General features: G+C 44.4%; 1 protein-coding gene across 1 annotated transcript in view; it reads left to right on the top strand.

The window, feature by feature from the left end:
- The window catches only part of PAK2 (p21 (RAC1) activated kinase 2), a 745824-nt gene that overhangs the window by 300104 nt on the left and 425754 nt on the right, over window positions 1-19966 (top strand). The window contains 2 exon segments of the mRNA XM_030216851.1: window positions 16081-16213; window positions 19609-19672. Of these exon segments, the coding sequence (XP_030072711.1) occupies window positions 16081-16213; window positions 19609-19672 (197 nt within the window).

The raw sequence follows: 19966 nt of genomic DNA, 5'->3' as shown, positions 1-19966 counted from the left end.
AACTCTACACAGAGGACTGCACAACCTCCTAGTGCTGTAGAATCATGATGCCTCAAAGGACCCGGTGGATGCTTATTGATGCAGAGATCTCAAAGGCCTCGGGGCTTGATGTCTGCTACATTGGTGTGTCAGTAGAGGAAGGTTCACTAAAACATAGAAAGACATCCATGTCTAGATGACCTTATTCAAGGCTGATTTTGTCTGAGATTCAGTTATGTAGTCAGGCTCCAGACCCTTGGAATTCTTTTGTATGTCAGATTTTGAGCATTCGGTAGGTTCTGACTTTGAGCCTGCTCTGTTTTCTGGAGAAGAGACTTGACTGGCTTGCCATTGGAGATTGGATCCTGCTGTCTTCTCCCCCCCCCCCCCCCCCCCCGAATGGAATTTTAATTACTTAGACCTCGTACATTCCTAGACTGTTCTACACAGCCTGAGTACTGATGGACTCATCAATCAGAAGGACACTGGGATCAAGTGAATATGAGAAAGTGATTCAAAGTTTATTAGTCTCTTACCAAAAGCAGGACTAACACAAGATCATCACAGTACATATCCCTGACTTTCCTTTCTCATCCTGGAAGAGCAGTGCTCCATGACACACAACCGGTTTACTGCATTCTCTCCTCTCGTCTCCTCTTCTTTCTTCTCTCCTTAATGCCCTGTCAGCCTTTATATACAATTTTTCTATCATTGATCCCTATTAACATTTCATTCTCCCACCGGCAATCTTTGCATCTTATCCTTAGTACCTTCTAGATATCAACATCTTTGATAACAATGATCTCACATGTTTCCAAGTTTCCCTTCGACCCCCCTGGATGTTCTTATTTACTTACATCTGACCCACTGTTATCTGCCTTAACCAAAATATCTTTGCTGTTGTTTTGAGAACAGATTCCGTCTCCCTCTCTCAGCTCTCAGTTGCTTAATTTCAGCTGCAGTGACATTTTCTGTGTCAGAGATGCTTTGATTTTTAGAGGCCTAGTTCTCAGCTCTAAGCCTGCCTTGACCTGTAGTTCACTAAAGGCAACTGATAGCATTTTTCTACATTCCCCTCTTGCCGGGCCCATAGGTGGAGCCGGCACACCTGACTTCTAGTATGTGGCCATCCATTCCAGAGGGCTCCTAGAGTCTGATGTGGAGATATATATATATATATATATATGGTGACATAGGCGGTCTGACATAGTGAGAAACAAGGCCATAACAAGAATCAACATGCGGGTACATAGATATATGCCAAATGAGATGCAGCATTGGGATTCCCCTTTACCGTAACCAACCCAAGGGGCTTAACTATCCTACAACTACCCCTCTGGGGCACTGTGAAACTTGGAAGCACATGAATTCAAATAAGTCTATTTGACATACTATAAAATTTACAATTTTGAGTAAATATGATTGCAAACAACTAATATATCATTACTACAGAGCTTGTCAGAACTTGACTGTGTAAATATAGTTCATCACTAACATAGAGGGGCATAATCGAATGTCGCCGGCCAAATAGATCGCCGGCGATCTATGTTGGTGGCGGCGCTACAGCTGGTCGGAACCGTATTATCGAAAAAGATGGCTGGCCATCTCTTTTTTTTTTTTGCTAATACAGTTTAGCCTGGCCAAATGCCGTGGAGTTCGCCGGGTTTGAGATGGCTGGGTTTGTTTTTCAGCGATAATGGAAAGTTATGTCGGCCATCTGAAACCCCGGCCAAATTCAAGGCATTTGGCCGTGGGAGGAGCCAGCATTTTTAGTGCACTGGCCCCCCTGACATGCCAGGACACCAACCAGCCACCCTAGGGGTCACAGCGCTGGACTTCAGAAAAGCTCCCACGTACATAGCTCCCTTACTTGGGGAGCTGAGTCCCCCAACCCCCCCCCCCCCTAAACCCACTACCCACAAATGTACTGCACCCACTAAAATTGTTCCAGGGACCTGCATACAGCCTCTAGGACTTATTGCTGCTGTATAACTTTGGCACACCAGTTCACATCTGAAGACTAATCTCTCTGAAAAAGTCCTTTCTTGAAATAACCACGTTTACTCACAGTTAACTGCAGATCAGAGGTTGTGCCCCACTGGCAAAGAGTCCCCTAGTACTAAGATTAGCAGTAGGTCAGAGCTGGTACAATGCCCTCTTTCAGTACCATGCAAGGTAAGAACTACATTCTCTAACGTGAGTAACACAGGAAAGGGAACTAAAACTGGCTTACGAAAATGGCCACTACCACATGGACTACAACAGGAAACAAAACAGGGCACACTCTGACCCAGTTAGCAGGGGGGAAAAGCACCATGGGAGTAGAGCCCAGTACCCTACACCCACCACAATGCATTGCTAATGTGACTCTGCAGGGCACCTAACAGAAAAGGTGTCACACTCACCCGAGAGCCACATCGCAACGAGGGAAAGGCTGTCTACTACTACTACTATTTAGCATTTCTATAGCGCTACAAGGCGTACGCAGCGCTGCACAAACATAGAAGAAAGACAGTCCCTGCTCAAAGAGCTTACAATCTAATAGACAAAAAATAAATAAAGTAAGCAAATCAAATCAATTAATGTGAACGGGAAGGAAGAGAGGAGGGTAGGTGGAGGCGAGTGGTTACAAGTCAAAAGCAATGTTAAAGAGGTGGGCTTTCAGTCTAGATTTAAAGGTGGCCAAGGATGGGGCAAGACGTAGGGGCTCAGGAAGTTTATTCCAGGCGTAGGGTGCAGCGAGACAGAAGGCGCGAAGTCTGGAGTTGGCAGTAGTGGAGAAGGGAACAGATAAGAAGGATTTATCCATGGAGCGGTGTGCACGGGAAGGGGTGTAGGGAAGGACGAGTGTGGAGAGATACTGGGAGCAGCAGAGTGAGTACATTTATAGGTTAGTAGAAGAAGTTTGAACAGGATGCGAAAACGGATAGGGAGCCAGTGAAGGGTCTTGAGGAGAGGGGTAGTATGAGTAAAGCGACCCTGGCAGAAGACGAGATGGGCAGCAGAGTTTTGAACCAACTGGAGAGGGGAGAGGTGACTAAGTGGGAGGCCAGCAAGAAGCAGATTGCAGTAGTCTAAACGAGAGGTGACAAGGGTGTGGATGAGGGTTTTGATAGAGTGCTCGGAAAGAAAGGGGCGGATTTTACGGATGTTGTAAAGAAAGAAACGACAGGTCTTGGCAATCTGCTGGATATGAGCAGAGAAGGAGAGAGAAGAGTCAAAGATGACCCCAAGGTTTCGAGCTGAGGAGACAGGGAGAATGAGAGAGCCATCAACAGAAATAGAAAACGGGGGGAGCGGGGAGGTGAGTTTGGGGGGGAAAATGAGAAGCTCGGTTTTGGTCATATTTAATTTCAGGTGGCGTTGAGACATCCAGACAGCAATGTCAGACAAGCACGCTGAAACTTTGGTTTGGATGCAAGGTGAGATCTCAGGGGTAGAAAGGTAGATTTGGGAGTCATCAGCATAGAGATGGTAGGAAAAGCCATGGGATGAGATTAATGAACCAAGGGAAGACGTGTAGATAGAAAAGAGGAGAGGACCAAGAACAGAACCCTGAGGTACGCCGACAGGCAGAGGGATAGAAGTAGAAGAGGATCCACCAGAGTGAACACTAAAGGTGCGGAGGGAGAGGTAGGAAGAGAACCAGGAAAGGACAGAGCCCTGGAATCCAAGTGAGGACAGGGTATCGAGAAGTATGCTGTGATCGACAGTGTCAAAAGCAGCGGAAAGATCAAGAAGAATGAGGATGGAATATTGACCTCTGGATTTAGCCAGTAATAGGTCATTGGAGACTTTAGTAAGCGCAGTTTCGGTTGAGTGGAGAGGGCGAAAACCAGATTGTAGTGGGTCAAGAATAGCATGTGAGGACAGAAAATCAAGGCAGCGGCGGTGAACAGCACGCTCAAGTAATTTGGAGAGAAAAGGAAGGAGGGAGATGGGTCGGTAATTAGAGGGACAAGTAGGGTTGAGTGAAGGCTTCTTAAGGAGAGGTGTGACCACAGCATGTTTAAAGGCAGCAGGGACAGTCGCAGTGGAAAGTGAGAGGTTGAGAATGTGACAGATAAAAGGAATAAGAGCAGGAGAGATGGCATTAAGAAGGTGGGTGGGAATGGGATCAGAGGAACAAGTGGTACATTTTGAGGAAGAAAGGGGAAGTGTAGTTTCCTCTATAGTAACTTCAGGAAAGGAGGAAAGGGAATGAGGGGAAGGAGAGAGAGGGGAACGGACTAGTGGAGGGAGAGGTGGTGAGGTAGAGAAAGCAAGGTTTATCTTTTGAACCTTGTTGTGAAAGAATTCAGCAAGGGTCTGAGGAGATAATGAAGGGGGAGTTGGGGGAGGGGGGGCACCTTGAGGAGAGAGTTCAATGTGGTGAAGAGAAGTCGAGGATTAGAGCCAAGAGAGTTGGTCAGTTGGATATAATAATCCTGTTTGGCACGTAAAAGAGCAGATTGGAAGGAGGTCAGCATGAACTTAAAGTGTAAGAAATCAGCAAGGGCCCGAGATTTCCACCAGAGGCGTTCGGCGGAGCGGGTACAGGAACGTAGGTAGCGGATATTAGAAGTCAGCCAAGGTTGGGATTTTGTACGCCTTACAGGGCGGGTCATCAAAGGTGCAAGAGTGTCTAAGGCAGAGGATAGAGTATTGTTGTAAGAAGAATCAGCCTCGTTGACAGACGTGGATGGTACCACAGTAGAGAGGAGGTTTGAAACATGGGAGGATAGAGATGAAGGGTCAATATCGTGAAGATTCCTAGATAAATTAGATAAGATAGGACAGGACTGGGAGGGAGGAGATTTAAGTGTGAAAGTTATAAGATGGTGATCAGAGGAGGGAAGGTCAGAGGCAAGGAAACTAGAGGGTGAACAGTTGGAGGAGAAGATGAGATTAAGACAGTGACCATTTTGATGAGTGGGGGAGGTGGAGCATAGTTGGAGATTAAAGGAGGACGTTAAAGCGAGTAACTTGGAAATATAAGAGTTGGAAGGATCATTAGCAGGAATATTAAAGTCACCAAGGATGAGAGAGGGGGAGGAAGGATCATGGAAGAAGGCAAGCCAGGCGTCAGTCACTGAGAAAGGATGAAAGGGACTTATCAGGGGGACGATAAATGACCGCTATTCGAAGAGGCAGAGGAGAGAAAAGGCGGATAGAGTGGACTTCAAAGGAGGAAAAACAGTGAGATTGAGGTGGAAGAAGGGGTTGAAATCTGGAGGAGGGAGAGAGAAGTAGTCCAACACCGCCCCCACGGCCAGCAGGGCGAGGAGTATGTGAAAAAAGATAACCGCCATGGCACAGCTGCGACTGAAGCAGAGTCATAAGGCAGAGCCAGGTTTCTGTTATGGCGAGCAGATGGAGGTGACGTGAGATAAAGAGGTCCTGGATATAGGCGAGTTTGTTACAGATAGAGCGGGCATTCCATAGGGCAGAGAAGAGGAGGGGAGTAGAGAAATAGAGATGAAGTTAGAGAGGTCGCGGTGAGATCTGTAGAGTTGGGATAATAGGTGGTGAGGGGGGCCAGGATTGGGATTGATGTCACCGGCTGAGAGTAAGAGAAGGAGTAAAAGAGAGCGGAGGAGAGTAGGAGAGGTGTGGCCACGAAGGCGTCGAAGGTGAGAGGTATTTAGGTGGAATGGGGAAGGCAAAATGGATGGAAGAAAGAGGCGGAGATTAAAAGCCAAGAGGGAGGAAGAGGGTAGGAGAGAAGGTGAGGTGATGAAGTCGATGGATGGGCAGTGAGTTCCTGTAGCAGAGAAAGGTAGGGGGTGAGAGAAAAGATTAGGAAGGGACAGGGCTAGGAAGAGAATGTGTATAGGGGCCATAAATGACTGAGGTACTTTAGCAACTGGGAAGAAGATTAGATGTAAAGAGAAAAATGCCCCGGAGTCACCCCGGATACAGCTGTGAGGAAATGCAGAAGGGCTGCAAGTCCTCCACAGCACCTGTTGGGAGCGCTGGGCACCTAGAGCGGAGGCCCTGAGTGGATCGGAGTGGACCTGGGTGTCACCCCGGAGAAGTCTGTAAGGATATGCAGATGAGCTGCAAGTCCTCCACAGCACCTGAAAGGCAGCTGGTGGTAGAGCTGGGCACCTCTCAGCTGAGGAAAGGCTTACCAGGGGTTAGGCCGAAGCCAGCATTCCTCCCTCTGAGGGTCACCTGTCGGAGGATACAACACATTCTGCTGTCATGGAGGTGGGTACGGCATTTGAGACTGGCATACAGGCTGGCAAAAAAGGTTTTTAGTTTTATTTTTTTTAGTTTGGAAGGGGATTGGTGACCACTGGGGGAGTATGGGGAGGTCATCCCCCATTCCCTCCAGTGGTCATCTGGTCAGTTGGGACAACTTTTTGAGGCTTGGTCGTGAAAATAAAAGGACCAAGTAAAGCCGGCGAAATACTGCTTAACGCCGCTTTTTTTTTCCATTATCTGCGAAAGCCAGCCATCTTGTAGCCACGCCCATGCCCGCCCATGCCCCGCCTTCGCTAATCTACTGACACACCCCCTTGAACTTTCGCCGGCGAAGCGACGGGAAAACGGCGATGCAGTCAAAAATGCCGCTTTCGATTATACCGATTTCGCCGCTTTTAAAAAATCGCCGGCCATCTCCCGATTTGTGTGGAAGATGGCCGGCAATCACTTTCGATTATAAGCTGGATAGTAACATAGTAGATGACAGCAGAAAAAAGACCTGCACGGTTCATCCAGTCTGCCCAATAAGATAAACTGATATGTGCTACTTTTTGTGTATACCCTACCTTGATTTGTACCTGTCCTCTTCATGGCAAAGACTGTATAAGTCTGCCCAGCACTATCCCCGCATCCCAACCAGCAGCCCCGCCTCCCACCACCGGCTCTGGCACAGACCATACAAGTCTGCCCAGCACTATCCCCGCTAGTGCTAATACAGGAGCAATGTCTTATTTTAGCATTAATAAAAGGGTTAATATTGGCTATATAAAAACTTACTGGAGTCCATATGATGTAGAACTAATACAAGCTAAATGGCATCATAATTATGAATCAGGCAATGGCAAAATGTAATATATCTAGATCGTATATGCAGGCCCTGCTGAGTTACAGCGTTTTGGAAGATACATGGGAACATAATCTCCTTCCTCTGTTCTGGCAACAAGCTCGGTATTAGCCAGAAGGCGTTCATACAGGACACAGTGACCTGTAGGCTCTTTCTTGCTTATAGCAGTTGCAATTACACGTTCTACTAATCCTCTATATAGTATTCTTTTTTTTTTTGTTGTTGAAAATCTTTTTATTGACAAGTGTCACAAAGAACAGGAATACAACACAAAGTTTTCAGTACAAGAATAGAAATTGTATACAACAAGAAGGCACAAAATTGGTTGTAGCTTCACAAATCTGCAATGTCCTGCTAAGCGAACCACTTGTAAGTTTTGTATTATTTAAGAAATGAAATACAAGAAACCACCCCCCTCCCATGTCCAGGACTTATGAAGTAGACGCATTGGTATAAGATGTTGCAAGCAGCTGATCTAAACATCGCTTCCACAAATCCCCATATTCCCGATAGGCCCGACAGGGCAACATAGCTATCCTCCATCCCTCCCAGTCAGCCATCTGCCTCATATTAGCATACCACTGCTCCAAAGGAGGGGCAAGCTGATTACATTTTTGGGATCTTGCCGGGTATTTGTGACCTGGATTGGCCATTGTTGGAAACAGGATGCTGGGATCGATAGACCTTTGGTCTTTCCCAGTATGGCAATACTTATGTACTTATGAAGTCCAGTGTTGTAAAATTACTTACTTGGCTATTATTAATGCTAACAAGACAAATTTACAAGAATGACAATTTAAACCCTGATTAACCAAGTCGGCATCAGAACCCATTAGGAGAACCCCATAGGACCATTCATACGAATCGGCCAAAACGTCTTCCAGTATTGTTATGATCTTAGGCCAGAATTTTTGAAGCACCACACATTCTAAAAAGTAGTGAACTAGAGAGCCGTGGCTCAACCCACACCTGTCACAGGCCCATGGCCCTACCTTTACTTCTAGTGATATAGGCATTATGCAAAATTTTAAATTGTATCTCATGAAGACATACATTAGGGGTGACCCAGAAAGCTAAACTAAAACAACGTGATAGCTCCTTAACAGAAATCTCTAGTCCCATCCATGTACTCCACTCTGCTGCTAGCTGCGTGAAAAAGGGGGATAGTCAATGTTCCTTCCCAAGTTTGTACCACATGGATAATGAATTTTGGTTAGCAGGCATTTGCATGAATATAGTGTCCAATGTCTTATAATATCTGATTGTTATACTACTATCATGTCTTATCATTATCATGTTGCTAAAAATTTTCTGTAACACTAAATGTCTATTTTGTAAGCCACATTGAGCCTGCAAATAGGTGGGAAAATGTGGGATACAAATGCAATAAATAAATAAAAGGTACCATCTGGCCTATGCAAAGATGCAAGATAATGCCGGAGCTGTAAGAAGGAATAAAATATTTTTATGGTATGTTCCAAGCTGATTGACATTGAGAAAAAGGGCAGTGTCCGCTACCCAAAGTCACCAGTTGTCCCATATACCTACACCCCTCTTTAACCCACGACCTGAAAGGAGACCCTTCCTGACTAGCAGCAAAGTCTGGGTTCCGCAAGAGTTCCAAGAAGGGAGAGGGTCCTTTTGCACCCCCCACCCAAGTTCTCCACGAGTCTCATACAGCTTTCAAAGGCTGCACCAATGGGGTCAAATGCATCTTTTTATTCCTACAATGAAATGCATTGAACACCGAGACCGAGGCATCAGTATACTGCCACACGCCCTCGGGCGCAAATTTAAATTGACCTGTATGAATCATCGAAGGGCCTCTGCAACATTATAAAGCCGAAGGTCTAGAAGGCTAACTCTCCCCCCCCACCCCCCATTGCGAGTCCGAACCAGTTTATTGTATCCAATCCTAGCTCTGCGTGTTCCCCAGATGAAAGAGGAAATTTCATCTATGCTGATGACTCCCAAATCTATCTCTCTACCCCTGAAATCTCAGCCAGCATCCAGACCAATGTTTCAGCCTGCCTATCTGATATCGCTGCCTGATGTCTGAACGTCATCTGAAACTTAACATGGCCAAAACCGAGCTTCTCATCTTTCCCCCTAAACCTACCTTTCCTCTCCCCCCTTTCTCTATTTCTGTGGATGGCACTCTGTCTCATCAGCTCGTAACCTTGGGGTCATCTTTGACTCCTCTCTCTCCTTCTCTACTCACATTCAGCAGATTGCCAAAACCTGTTGTTTCTTTCTCTATAAGATCAGCAAAATCCATCCCTTCATCTCTGAGCACTCTACCAGAACCCTTATCCACACTCTTATCACCTCTCGTCTTGATTATTGTAACCTGCTTCTCATCGGCCTCCCTCTCCTCTTCAATCAGTCCAAAACTCTGCTGCACGACTCATTTTCCGCCAAAGTCTCTATGCTCACGTTAGCCCTCTCCTTAAGTCACTTCACTGGCTCCCTATCCGTTTCCGCATTCAATTCAAACTTCTCTTGTTAACCTATAAGTGCATTCACTCTGCCGCTCCCCAGTACCTCTCCACTCTTGTCTCTCCCTACGCCCCCCCCCCCTCGAGTACTCCGTTCTGTAGATAAATCTCTCTTATCTGTCCCCTTCTCCTCTACTGCTAATTCCAGACCGTTCCTTTATCTTGCTGCACCTCACGCCTGGAGTGGACTTCCCAGGCATGTATGTCTAGCCCCGTCTTTGGCCGTTTTCAAGTCCAAACTTAAAGCCCACCTCTTTACCACTGCTTTTGACTCCTAACCACTACTCACTTGCCCTGTCCTTTTATCCTCACCTCTTTATTCCCTTACCCTTAATTGGTCTGTCTGTTTACCTGTCTTATCTAGATTGTAAGCTCTTTGAGCAGGGACTGTCTTTTGAGTATGGTGTACAGCACTGCGTATGCCTTGTAGCGCTATAGAAATGATAAGTAGTAGTAGAAATTATCTCTCGATAAAGCATTTCATCCCTCTGCAACACCCAGAGAGGCATCATTTGAAGGGGGTAAGGTATCTTAGGGAAAAGAACCATCTTAGCCAGTGCGACTCGGCCCAAAAAAGAAACGGGGAGTTCTTGCCAGCGAGTGCACAGAGTTCTGATATTTTCCAATTTCTCCTGCACATTTTTCCTGTATATGACATCCCTATCTAAGTGGAGGTATACCCCCAAATATTTCAGCAACCCAGTAGACCACATAAACGGGAAATTTGGCAAATGCTTACAATCGCAGTCCACAGATATGGCCAAAGATCTGATTTGTCAAAATTAATCTTGAGCCCCGAAAAGGAGCCGAATTGCTGAATAAGGCCTACTAATATAGGGATCCCCTGGGACGCTTTATCCAGAAATACCAACATATCATCTGCAAAGAGATTAATTTTAAATTCCTATGATCCCATGCGAATTCCATCTATGTCCCCGGCCTGACGAATTTTACTGGCCAATGGTTCCAAAGACAACACGAATAACATAGGTGACAAAGGGCACCCCTGACGAGTTTCCCTCTCCAACTCAAACTTATCAGTGAGACACCCATTAATTAGAAGTTGCACTGTAGGAGCTCTATACAATGCCCAGAATGCCAAATTTAGGAAGCACCCAAAATAGTCCCATAAGATTTTATCAAACGCCTTCTCAGCGTCAAGACTAGCAATAATTGCATCCCCAGGAAGCTTGCTTTCCCTTTGCCTACATGACCTTCATCGCTTGCAATACATTTGTAGAAGCATATCTGCCTGGTACAAAACCAGTCTGATCTTTATGAGCCAAGCTGGGCAATACTTTACCCAACCTGGCAGCCAGTATACTTGCAAAGAGCTTAATGTCCTGATTTAATAAAGATATAGGACGATAAGACCCCAATTGTTCTGCATCTCGACCAGGCTTGGGCAGCACGACAATAGTAGCATGAGTGAGGGCTCCCGTATGATGGGCCAATCAGCTGAACGTCCAGAATTTTGTAAAATTCATGACCCAAATCAACCGGCCCAGGCGCCTTTGCCAGTTTTAGTCTCTTTACCGCTTGCTGAATTTCAAGGCCTTGGATAGGGCGTTTAAACTTGCCAACTGGTCCAACGTCAAGGATGGCAATTGTAAATCCTTAAAGAAAAGCTCTCGCTCCTGCACATCACAATTGCCTGCGTCATATAGTGATTTATAAAAGTTAACAAAAGCTTTCTGAATACGTTCCCCTGAGGTGAGCAATTGGCCATTCTTATCTTTTATACGAGTAATAGGTTTTTTAGCTCCACGAGTTTGCCTGCCTTATTTCCCCATCGGTGCAAGTTGTATTTATAAAGCTGAACATCCTGACGGGCCCTTTGATTTAACACCTCATTGATTTGCCTCTTGAGCTTCCAAGATCACCCCCCCCCCCCCTCAGGACACTATGTGCACCCCTTTAAGCTGTTTGAGTAATTTAAGAAGCTCGTATATTCAAAACCTTGCTGTGATTACACGAATCACAGTCAGGTTTTCGCCTCCTCCACAGCACTGAAACAGTACTACTCACTCTTCTAGCCAAATTCAAGCAGGAAATAGCAATAGGCAAAAACATCCTTCTCCTCCAGTTCGACATGTTTAGTGCATTCGACATGGTAAATCACAATATATTAATAAGATTACTAGATAAGTTCGGGATTGGTGGAAACATACTTAGCTGGATCAAGGGCTTCCTAACTACAAGAACCTACCAAGTAAAATCAAACTCTAGCATGTCATCACTGTGGAAAGCAGACTATGGAGTACCACAAGGATCACCGCTATCACCAATCCTCTTCAACCTAATGATGGCCCCACTAGCCAAGTCCTTATCCACCCTAGGTCTTAACCCTTTCATATATCACATCCAAACTGACTGAAATCATCAACGAAATCAAACTCAGCTTAAGCATCATGGACTCATGGGCAAATGCATTTCAGCTAAAACTCAATAAAGAAAAAACACATTGTCTCATCCCAACAAAGTGCGGACAACCCCACAACTATCAACACCCCAGACTACACCCTTCCTATCTCAGACAGCCTGAAAATCCTCGGCGTTACAATAGACCGTAACCTAACGCTAGAGAGCCAAGTGGCATCCACAACAAAGAAAATGTTCCACTCAATGTGGAAACTCAAACGCTTGAAACAATTCTTCCCATCGGAAACATTTTGCAACCTGGTACAATCAATAGTACTAAGCCAATTAGACTACTGCAATGGAATTTATGCGGGATGCAAGAAATAGACCTTAAAGAAGCTTCAGACCGCTCAAAACACGGCAGCTAGGCTTATATTTGGAAAAACACGATATGAAAGCGCAAAACTCCTCCGCGAAAAACTACACTGGCTCCCAATCAAAGAACGCATTGCCTTCAAAATCTGCACCCTGGTTCACAAAATTATCTACGGTGAAGCCGCTAATCTACTTGATCGACCAACTAGAAACACATCAGAATCAACACGAGCATATCTAAATCTGCACTACCCAAGCTGCAAAGGCCTCAAATACAAATCAACTTACGCATCCATCTTTTCCTACATAAGCACACAACTGTGGAACACGTTACTAAAAGCCTTGAAAACGACACATGACCAACTAACTTCCGGAAATCACTAAAACTAACCTATTCAAAAGGCATACCCTGCCATTCCAACCTAAATGCCTGATCTCTGCGACACAACAAAACTAAAGTATTTAATGGACAGAACTCTTCAGTTGTACGATTCCTAATTGTGGCTGTGCCACGTGAACTTTATCCTACCACAACATCACTTTGTATTTGTTCTCACCGGAGCCGGCAAACACCTCTCCGGTACTATGTAAGCCACATTGAGCCTAAAATATGTGGGAAAATGTGGGATACAAATGTAACAAATAATAATAATAGTTTTCTCCCTCATCACTGCTTTCCCCGCCTCCCGGGATCCACCTCTGAAAATTGATTATCTTGTAAAAAATGTTCCCATTCTTCCCCCAGAAACCTACAGAACCCAGGATTTTGATACAGCGTGGAATTCATACGCCAACCAGCAGAGCTTGGTCCTCTGGGAATACCCGAATCTACCCATACTAAATTGTGGTCCGATACCACACCTGCATCTATATTCGCCGCCCGCACCAAGGATGATAATGATGATGCTAGCAGAATGTAGTCTAATTGTGCATGTATCTTATGTACAGGAGAATAGAAAGTATAATCATGAACATCTGGGTGAAGCACCTGCCATGCATCCAGCAATCCCAGTTCGCGAATCAAAAAGTTAGCACCTTTCCCATCTGCCCCCTTCACCCTAGGCTTTGGTGGCTTACAGTCTATCAACAGATCTACTATAATATTGAAATCTCCCCCTACCATCAATTTGTAATCATTCGGGGGGGGGGGGGGGGGGGGCAGAATCGCCAGCACAAGGAAAAAAACTTATGGGAGTACACTTTTGGAGCATATACTGAATACAGAGCTACTCGAAACCCCTGAATCACCCCCAGCCATAGAACATAGCGCCCTTCTGGATCTTGTATAACCCTGTGCCTCGTGCAATCAAGAGACTTATGAATAAGAATGGCTACACCCCTCTGCCTATTATTATAGGACGCAAAGGCTAACTCTCCTACCCAGTTTTTCTTCAGTTTGGCATGTTCAAAGTGTGAGAGATGCGTCTTTTGAAGTAATAAAACATCCATCTTCAAGTGCTTACCATAACTAAGAATTTTCGTGCGTTTGATTGGTGAGTGTATTCCGTCAACATTTCAAAGTAGCAGCCCGCATACTACACATCTTTCTACCCAAGCCAGAATTATCAAAAAGGGAGAATACTACAATAACTCTGGAGATGGCATCCCAGCCAAACCGCCCCCACAAATAATGATTAAACGCTTCGCCTGCATAACTATGATTTATCAGATTGTCCCAGACATAAGAACTAGGAAGCCCCCTACCTAACTCCCCGCCACCCAATCTCTTACATTCCCAGACTTCCCCCACTCCCACCACTCCAAACACAACACAATCACCAGAGCAACCCCACAACCATGTCTTCCACCACACTCCCCTCCCCCTCTCTCCATTCACACACCTTCCAACCCCCAGGTCAAAATGTCTCTGATTGTTTCTATACTTCAGAAAAGCCCCCTCCCCCTCCCTTACCCTCTAAACCAGCAAAATATATGTATAAGAACACATTTATCAACACTACAATTAAGAAGAAAAACAAACAAAAGAAACCACACTCAAATGGGGACAGAGGCATCAAGGGTAGGGTCCCGCTTACCCAGTAATCATTTACAACAATTATGTAGGCCAATATTTAACCTGCAAGGGTCCAGGACCCCTTCCGTGACTCTTCTGAGGAGACCAAACATGCATCTACTCCCGTTTCCAAACAAAACTCTTTGGTGTATAACTGCGCAAAAACTCGAGAGTTAGGAACATCCTCTAGAATGCCAATAATTTGTAGATTCTTTCTTCGTCCCCTGTTTCTTGGTCTTCACCCTTATCTGACAGGGAGCGCATCTGCTCCTCCAAGGCACCAATCTTCCTTCCATCGATGCTACCCGGTCATCCTGTGCGGATACACGTTCCTCGATGTGTTGAAGTCTACACATGGCCTAGCGACACAGTCTTTGACTTCTTCAATGCCAGCATTAAGTTTTGCTAATTTATCATCGAGGAGTTGGAATAAATTCTGCATAGATTCTTCTGAGAATTCTTGCGGTGAGCAAGGATGCGGGGCAGGTAACGCCATTTTTTTGAAGCAAACGCTGCCTGACTTCACAGATTTTGTTGGCATGCCCGAGATATTCGGGAGATCCCCAGCCAAAAGAATTAACTTTTTCTCAGCACAGTAATCAGTTCTATCTTTCTGATATCGTTGTTCTCCTCACAACCAAAAAAAAAAAAAACCAAAAAAAAAAACCCAGCTTACAGAAGCAAGGGAGAGGGGAGCCGAGCTAAAGACGTCCACTCAGGTCGTTACCATCACGTGACCCCCCTCATACAGTATTCTAATGCTCTGAAAGTTGCTGTTTACTATTAGTAATTGAGAATTTCATGCTGCTGAGTCACATGATAGTATTGAGCCAGGGGATCCATGCCAACAGCTGCAGGGAGGACGAGATGTGCACTCAGGTGCTGCTGCTTCTGCTTTATTTTAATGAGATCCAAACATGGTTCCACTGTATGACAAAACCTTGTGCATCATTGAGTTATGAATGTGTGCCTAGACTTCAAGGTGATTACTTCTGGATAGTGTAAACAAACATTTCATATAAAGAACATGCCTTGAGTTTAGCTAACCATCAAATTATCCCAACTGACTCTGTACAACGCATCTTGTTCCCATCATATATCTGATCTTGGTCCCTCAGCTATATGGAAAGCAGTATCGTAGAAAATCTTTAGCATCATATCTCTGTTAGTTGAATGTTCTAATGCATTCTTATTACGTGTATCATTAGTATTATGCTAACATTGTATTATATCTCTGGTATTTGAATTCCACTACTGTAAAATGTGTATGTTTTTGATACTGTTTCATGGTAGTTCTATTATTAGGTTTCAATTCACTGTTTTCAAGTTTACCTCATTTATTGTATTTTATTTATTTATTTTTTATTTGTAGCCTGCGCTTTCCCACTCATGGCAGGCTCAATGCGGCAGGCAATGGAGGGTTAAGTGACTTGCCCAGAGTCACAAGGAGCTGCCTGTGCCGGGAATCGAACTCAGTTCCCCAGGACCAAAGTCCGCCACCCTAACCACTAGGCCACTCCTATTGTTATGCTGTTAACAAAGTTTTATGTTAAACTGTACCTGCTGTACACCACCTTGGGTGAATTTCTTTATAAAGGCGGTTAATAAATCCCAATAAATAAATACAATTTTGTTTGCAGAATTTTGATTTAGCTTAAGATCAGTCATGGAACGTGCTGGATATTTTTATGTGAAAGATTTTAAAACCGTATCCCACAAATTGTAAGTTTTATGAATCTGTTTGCCTTCATAGAGCATTATGACCCCCCGAGTGATCCCTTTCCTGTTGTCTTTTCCATTGTCTCACCTGTTCAATGCAGGTTTATACGCGATCTGTAATTGAACCCCTCCCTACACCAGCTGGTGATGGTAATGCTGACAGTGCTGCAAAGTCTTCAGACAGACAGAAAAAGAAAGCCAAGATGACAGACGAGGAGATCATGGAAAAATTGAGTATGATAATGTGTATCCAAAAATAAAATGTTCACTGTATTAAGTGATCAAGTCTTTTTCCAAATTTAGGACCCCATTCTTGGTAAGAATCCCCTGCATAATTTGAAACGTGCATTGACCTTCTGTGACCATCAACTAGCCTCCCCTCCCTTTAAGCTATACCAGAGGAGTACTTGATTCTACGCGAGTAGGTAAAGGTAGATTATAATAGTGTGAAGATGAGGCTTCTGCTCCCACTCTGCAGCAGCCTCACTGGCCTGTGATCTCTGAGCAGGACTCCAGCCGGTCTCCTCCCAGCATCTTGAGCACTCCAACCTCAAGCTCCTGGGCCCCTTTTCAACTCAGGGGGAGCTGGTTCTCAATATGCAAATTATATGCAGATTAGTATGCTACCCCTTTACGCTCAGGGTGACCTGGTTCTCAAGAGGCAAAATTAGACAGGTCTCACCAACAAGCATATTCCTCAGTCAACTCTTTATTCCAGCCCCTGGGCACACTTCTTCTAGCATAAATACTTGATACTTCACATATCTTCATACTGAGCCTCCCACACAGATACCTGGGCTCAGTACTAACTTCAATACTTGGGGACTTCTAACCCCGGCTTTGCAGCCTGCTTCTCAATACGTGACACACACAGTCCTCCCTCCTTTGAACACACAGTTCTTATCAGTACGTGGGACACACAGTCCTTCCTTAGAACACACAGTTCTTACTCTAATGCTTTAGGGACTTCTTACCCCAGCCTGCTTTTCTTCCTTGAACACACAGTTCACCATAAGTCCATAGGGTTCAGCCAGTACTTTCCAGGGGGATCCTCTTTCTCCAGCTACCAGCTCTCTTCTCTTCCTTTCACAACTCAGGTGGGGTATAAAGTGGTTAATAGCTAAACAGGACCCAGCCCATAACTGCCTGCACCTGTATCCATCCCAGGACTCTCTCCGGTCTTAGCGACCTCCACCTATACATCCCCCTACTGGCTCCCTCTTGTGACTTAACCTAAGCATTTCCCTCCTTTCTTCCCATTCCTATGGGAACAGCGCCACCTAGTGGCCCCCCCAGGACAGGACAGCCCCTTACTCTTCACAATAGCCAGACAAAAAAACACTGCATTTAAAGCCATTGTATTGTTGAAGTTTTTGTGTTATAAAAATTACTAAACCTCAAGAAGGGAAAAAAAACATTTCTGGGAGGGAGAGGTTTCTTCTCACACAATGGGAAGTAATCACAAGGTAGATAGTTCAAAAGATGTAAAGACAGATTGAGCCCCTCTGATTATTATTATTTGTTACATTTGTATCCCACATTTTCCCACCTCTTTGCAGGCTCAATGTGGCTTACATAGTACCGTAAAGGCATTCGCCAAGTCCGGTAGAGAAACAAATACAAGGTGGTATTGTGGTCGAATAAAGGTACATGTGTTTCAGGTACAATGGGGGTCAAGGAGAGGAAAGGTTATATAGTGTCCATTACGAGCTTTGGTTTTGCTGTGTTGCAGAGTGTAGGTATTTATGTTGGGTCGGTGGGGTATGCCTTTTTGAATAGGTTGGTTTTTAGTGATTTCCTGAAGCTTAGATGGTCGTAGGTTGTTTTCACAGCTTTTGGCAATGCGTTCCATAGTTGTGTGCTTATATAGGAGAAGCTGGATGCATAGGTTGCTTTGTATTTAAGTCCTTTGCAGTTTGGGTAGTGGAGGTTTAGGTGTGTTCGAGATGATCTGTTTATGTTTCTGATTGGTAGGTCTATGAGGTTTGTCATGTATCCTGGGACTTGGCCGTAGATAATTTTGTGGACCAGGGTGCAGATTTTGAAGGTAATACGTTCTTTGATTGGAAGCCAGTGCAGTTTTTCTCGGAGGGGTTTGGCACTTTTGAATCGTGATTTACCAAATATCAGCCTGGTTGCTGTGTTTTGAGCGGTCTGGAGTTTCTTTGTGAGTTGTTCTTTGCATCCCGTATAGATTCCGCATGGTTTAGTACCATTGATTGTATAAGGTTGCGAAATATTTCCCTTGGGAAGAAAGGTTTTAAGCGTTTAAGTTTCCACATTGAGTGGAACATTTTCTTTGTGGTGGAGTTCACTAGGCTCTCAAATGTGAGGTTGTGGTCGATTGTAACACAGAGTATTTTCAGACTGTCTGAGATAGGGAGGGTGTGGTCTGGGGTGATTAAGGTTGTGGGTTTGCACGTATTGTGTTGAGATGAGAGGATGAGGCAGTGGGTTTTTTCAGTGCTCAGTTTCAGTTGAAAAGAGTTTGCCTATGAGTCCATGGTGTTCAAACTGAGTTTGCTTTCATTGGTGATTTCTGTTAGATCATGTCTGAAGGGAATGCCTATTGTGACATCGTCTGCATAGATGAAGGGGTTGAGGCCTTGCTTTGATAAGGACGTGGCCAGTGGGATCATCATTATGTTGAAACGTATTGGTGATAGTGGTGATCCTTGAGGTACTCCACAGTCTGCTTTCCAAGGTGGTGATATGTTTAAGTTTTATTTCACTTGGTATGTTCTGGTGGTTAGAAAACCCTTGATCCAGCTGAGTATATTTCCACCAATCCTGAAGTAGTCTAAGAGTCTTAGTAGTATGTTGTGGTTTACCATGTCGAATGCGCTCGACATAATCGAATTGAGGAGAGGTATGCTTTTGCCTGTAGCTATTTCCTGCTTGAATTTGGCCAGGAAATAGCACAGTTTCGATATTATGGAGAGGGCGAAATCCTGATTGTGTTTCATGTAGTAATGAGAACTTGTCCATGTAGTCAGTAATCTGTTTGGTCACCATGCTCTCCATCTCTAATGGGATGCAGTGGAGAGATCGCTGACCTCTTTGCTCAACCATAAGAGAGATAGACACAGTGGTATTGGTACCACATGAATGTACTATTTGGTAAAGAATTGCATCTCATCACTAAATGGGAACACATAGCAGCATAAAGCACCTGGGTCTTCCATCTAATCCTTTGAATGAGATCTCTGCTGAAGAATGTACAGTTTGAGAATTGTCCTGTATTTACAAAAAAAATGTCTGTCTAACAAGATCCACTCATTGATGACTAGGTCTAGAACAGCTGAGTATGTTTATGAACTTATCAGTCCTATATTTTAAGGTTAAAGGTGAACACCTTTCTGAGAAATGTATTAATCCCACACATGTGGCAGTGGTTGCCTCCTTGGTTGATAGGTTGGCTGTGCTATCACTAAACTAAACTATCAAAAATTTATGGTGGTAACTAATATGTTATTCGTTCCAAGTACATAAAGTTAGACACACAAACTAAAGATGAATAACTGAACAGGTAATCAGTAATTTTTAAAATAATTAAATGGCTTTATTACTATTTTGTGTGAATTACCCTGTTTGTCTTTGACCTGTTTAATGGCTATTTATAATTTTAGGAACAATAGTGAGCATAGGCGATCCAAAGAAAAAATATACCAGATATGAAAAAATTGGACAGGGGTGAGTATCCAGGAATATGGGCGCCATACTCTCTTGATATTTTAATATTATCAAGAGTATTAGTGTAATGTCAGATTTTGCATTCTTGCATCATGCTGCATCTGTTTTACAGAGAAGGAAGGCTTGTATACATACATGCTGTGTAATCAACATTAACCAGATACACTGTTATATGCTGTTTGACTATTCTTCTTGCTGTTAACCTGTCATGCCCCAGTTCTCAGCAGTTACTACAGAGTGGGAGGTACATGTTTTTGAGTACACAGAATTTCCAAATGCAGCCAAAGGGAATTA

Source organism: Microcaecilia unicolor, chromosome 10, assembly GCF_901765095.1.
Source record: "Microcaecilia unicolor chromosome 10, aMicUni1.1, whole genome shotgun sequence".
Taxonomy (NCBI): domain Eukaryota; kingdom Metazoa; phylum Chordata; class Amphibia; order Gymnophiona; family Siphonopidae; genus Microcaecilia; species Microcaecilia unicolor.
This window is presented reverse-complemented; position numbering and strand designations above follow the sequence as displayed.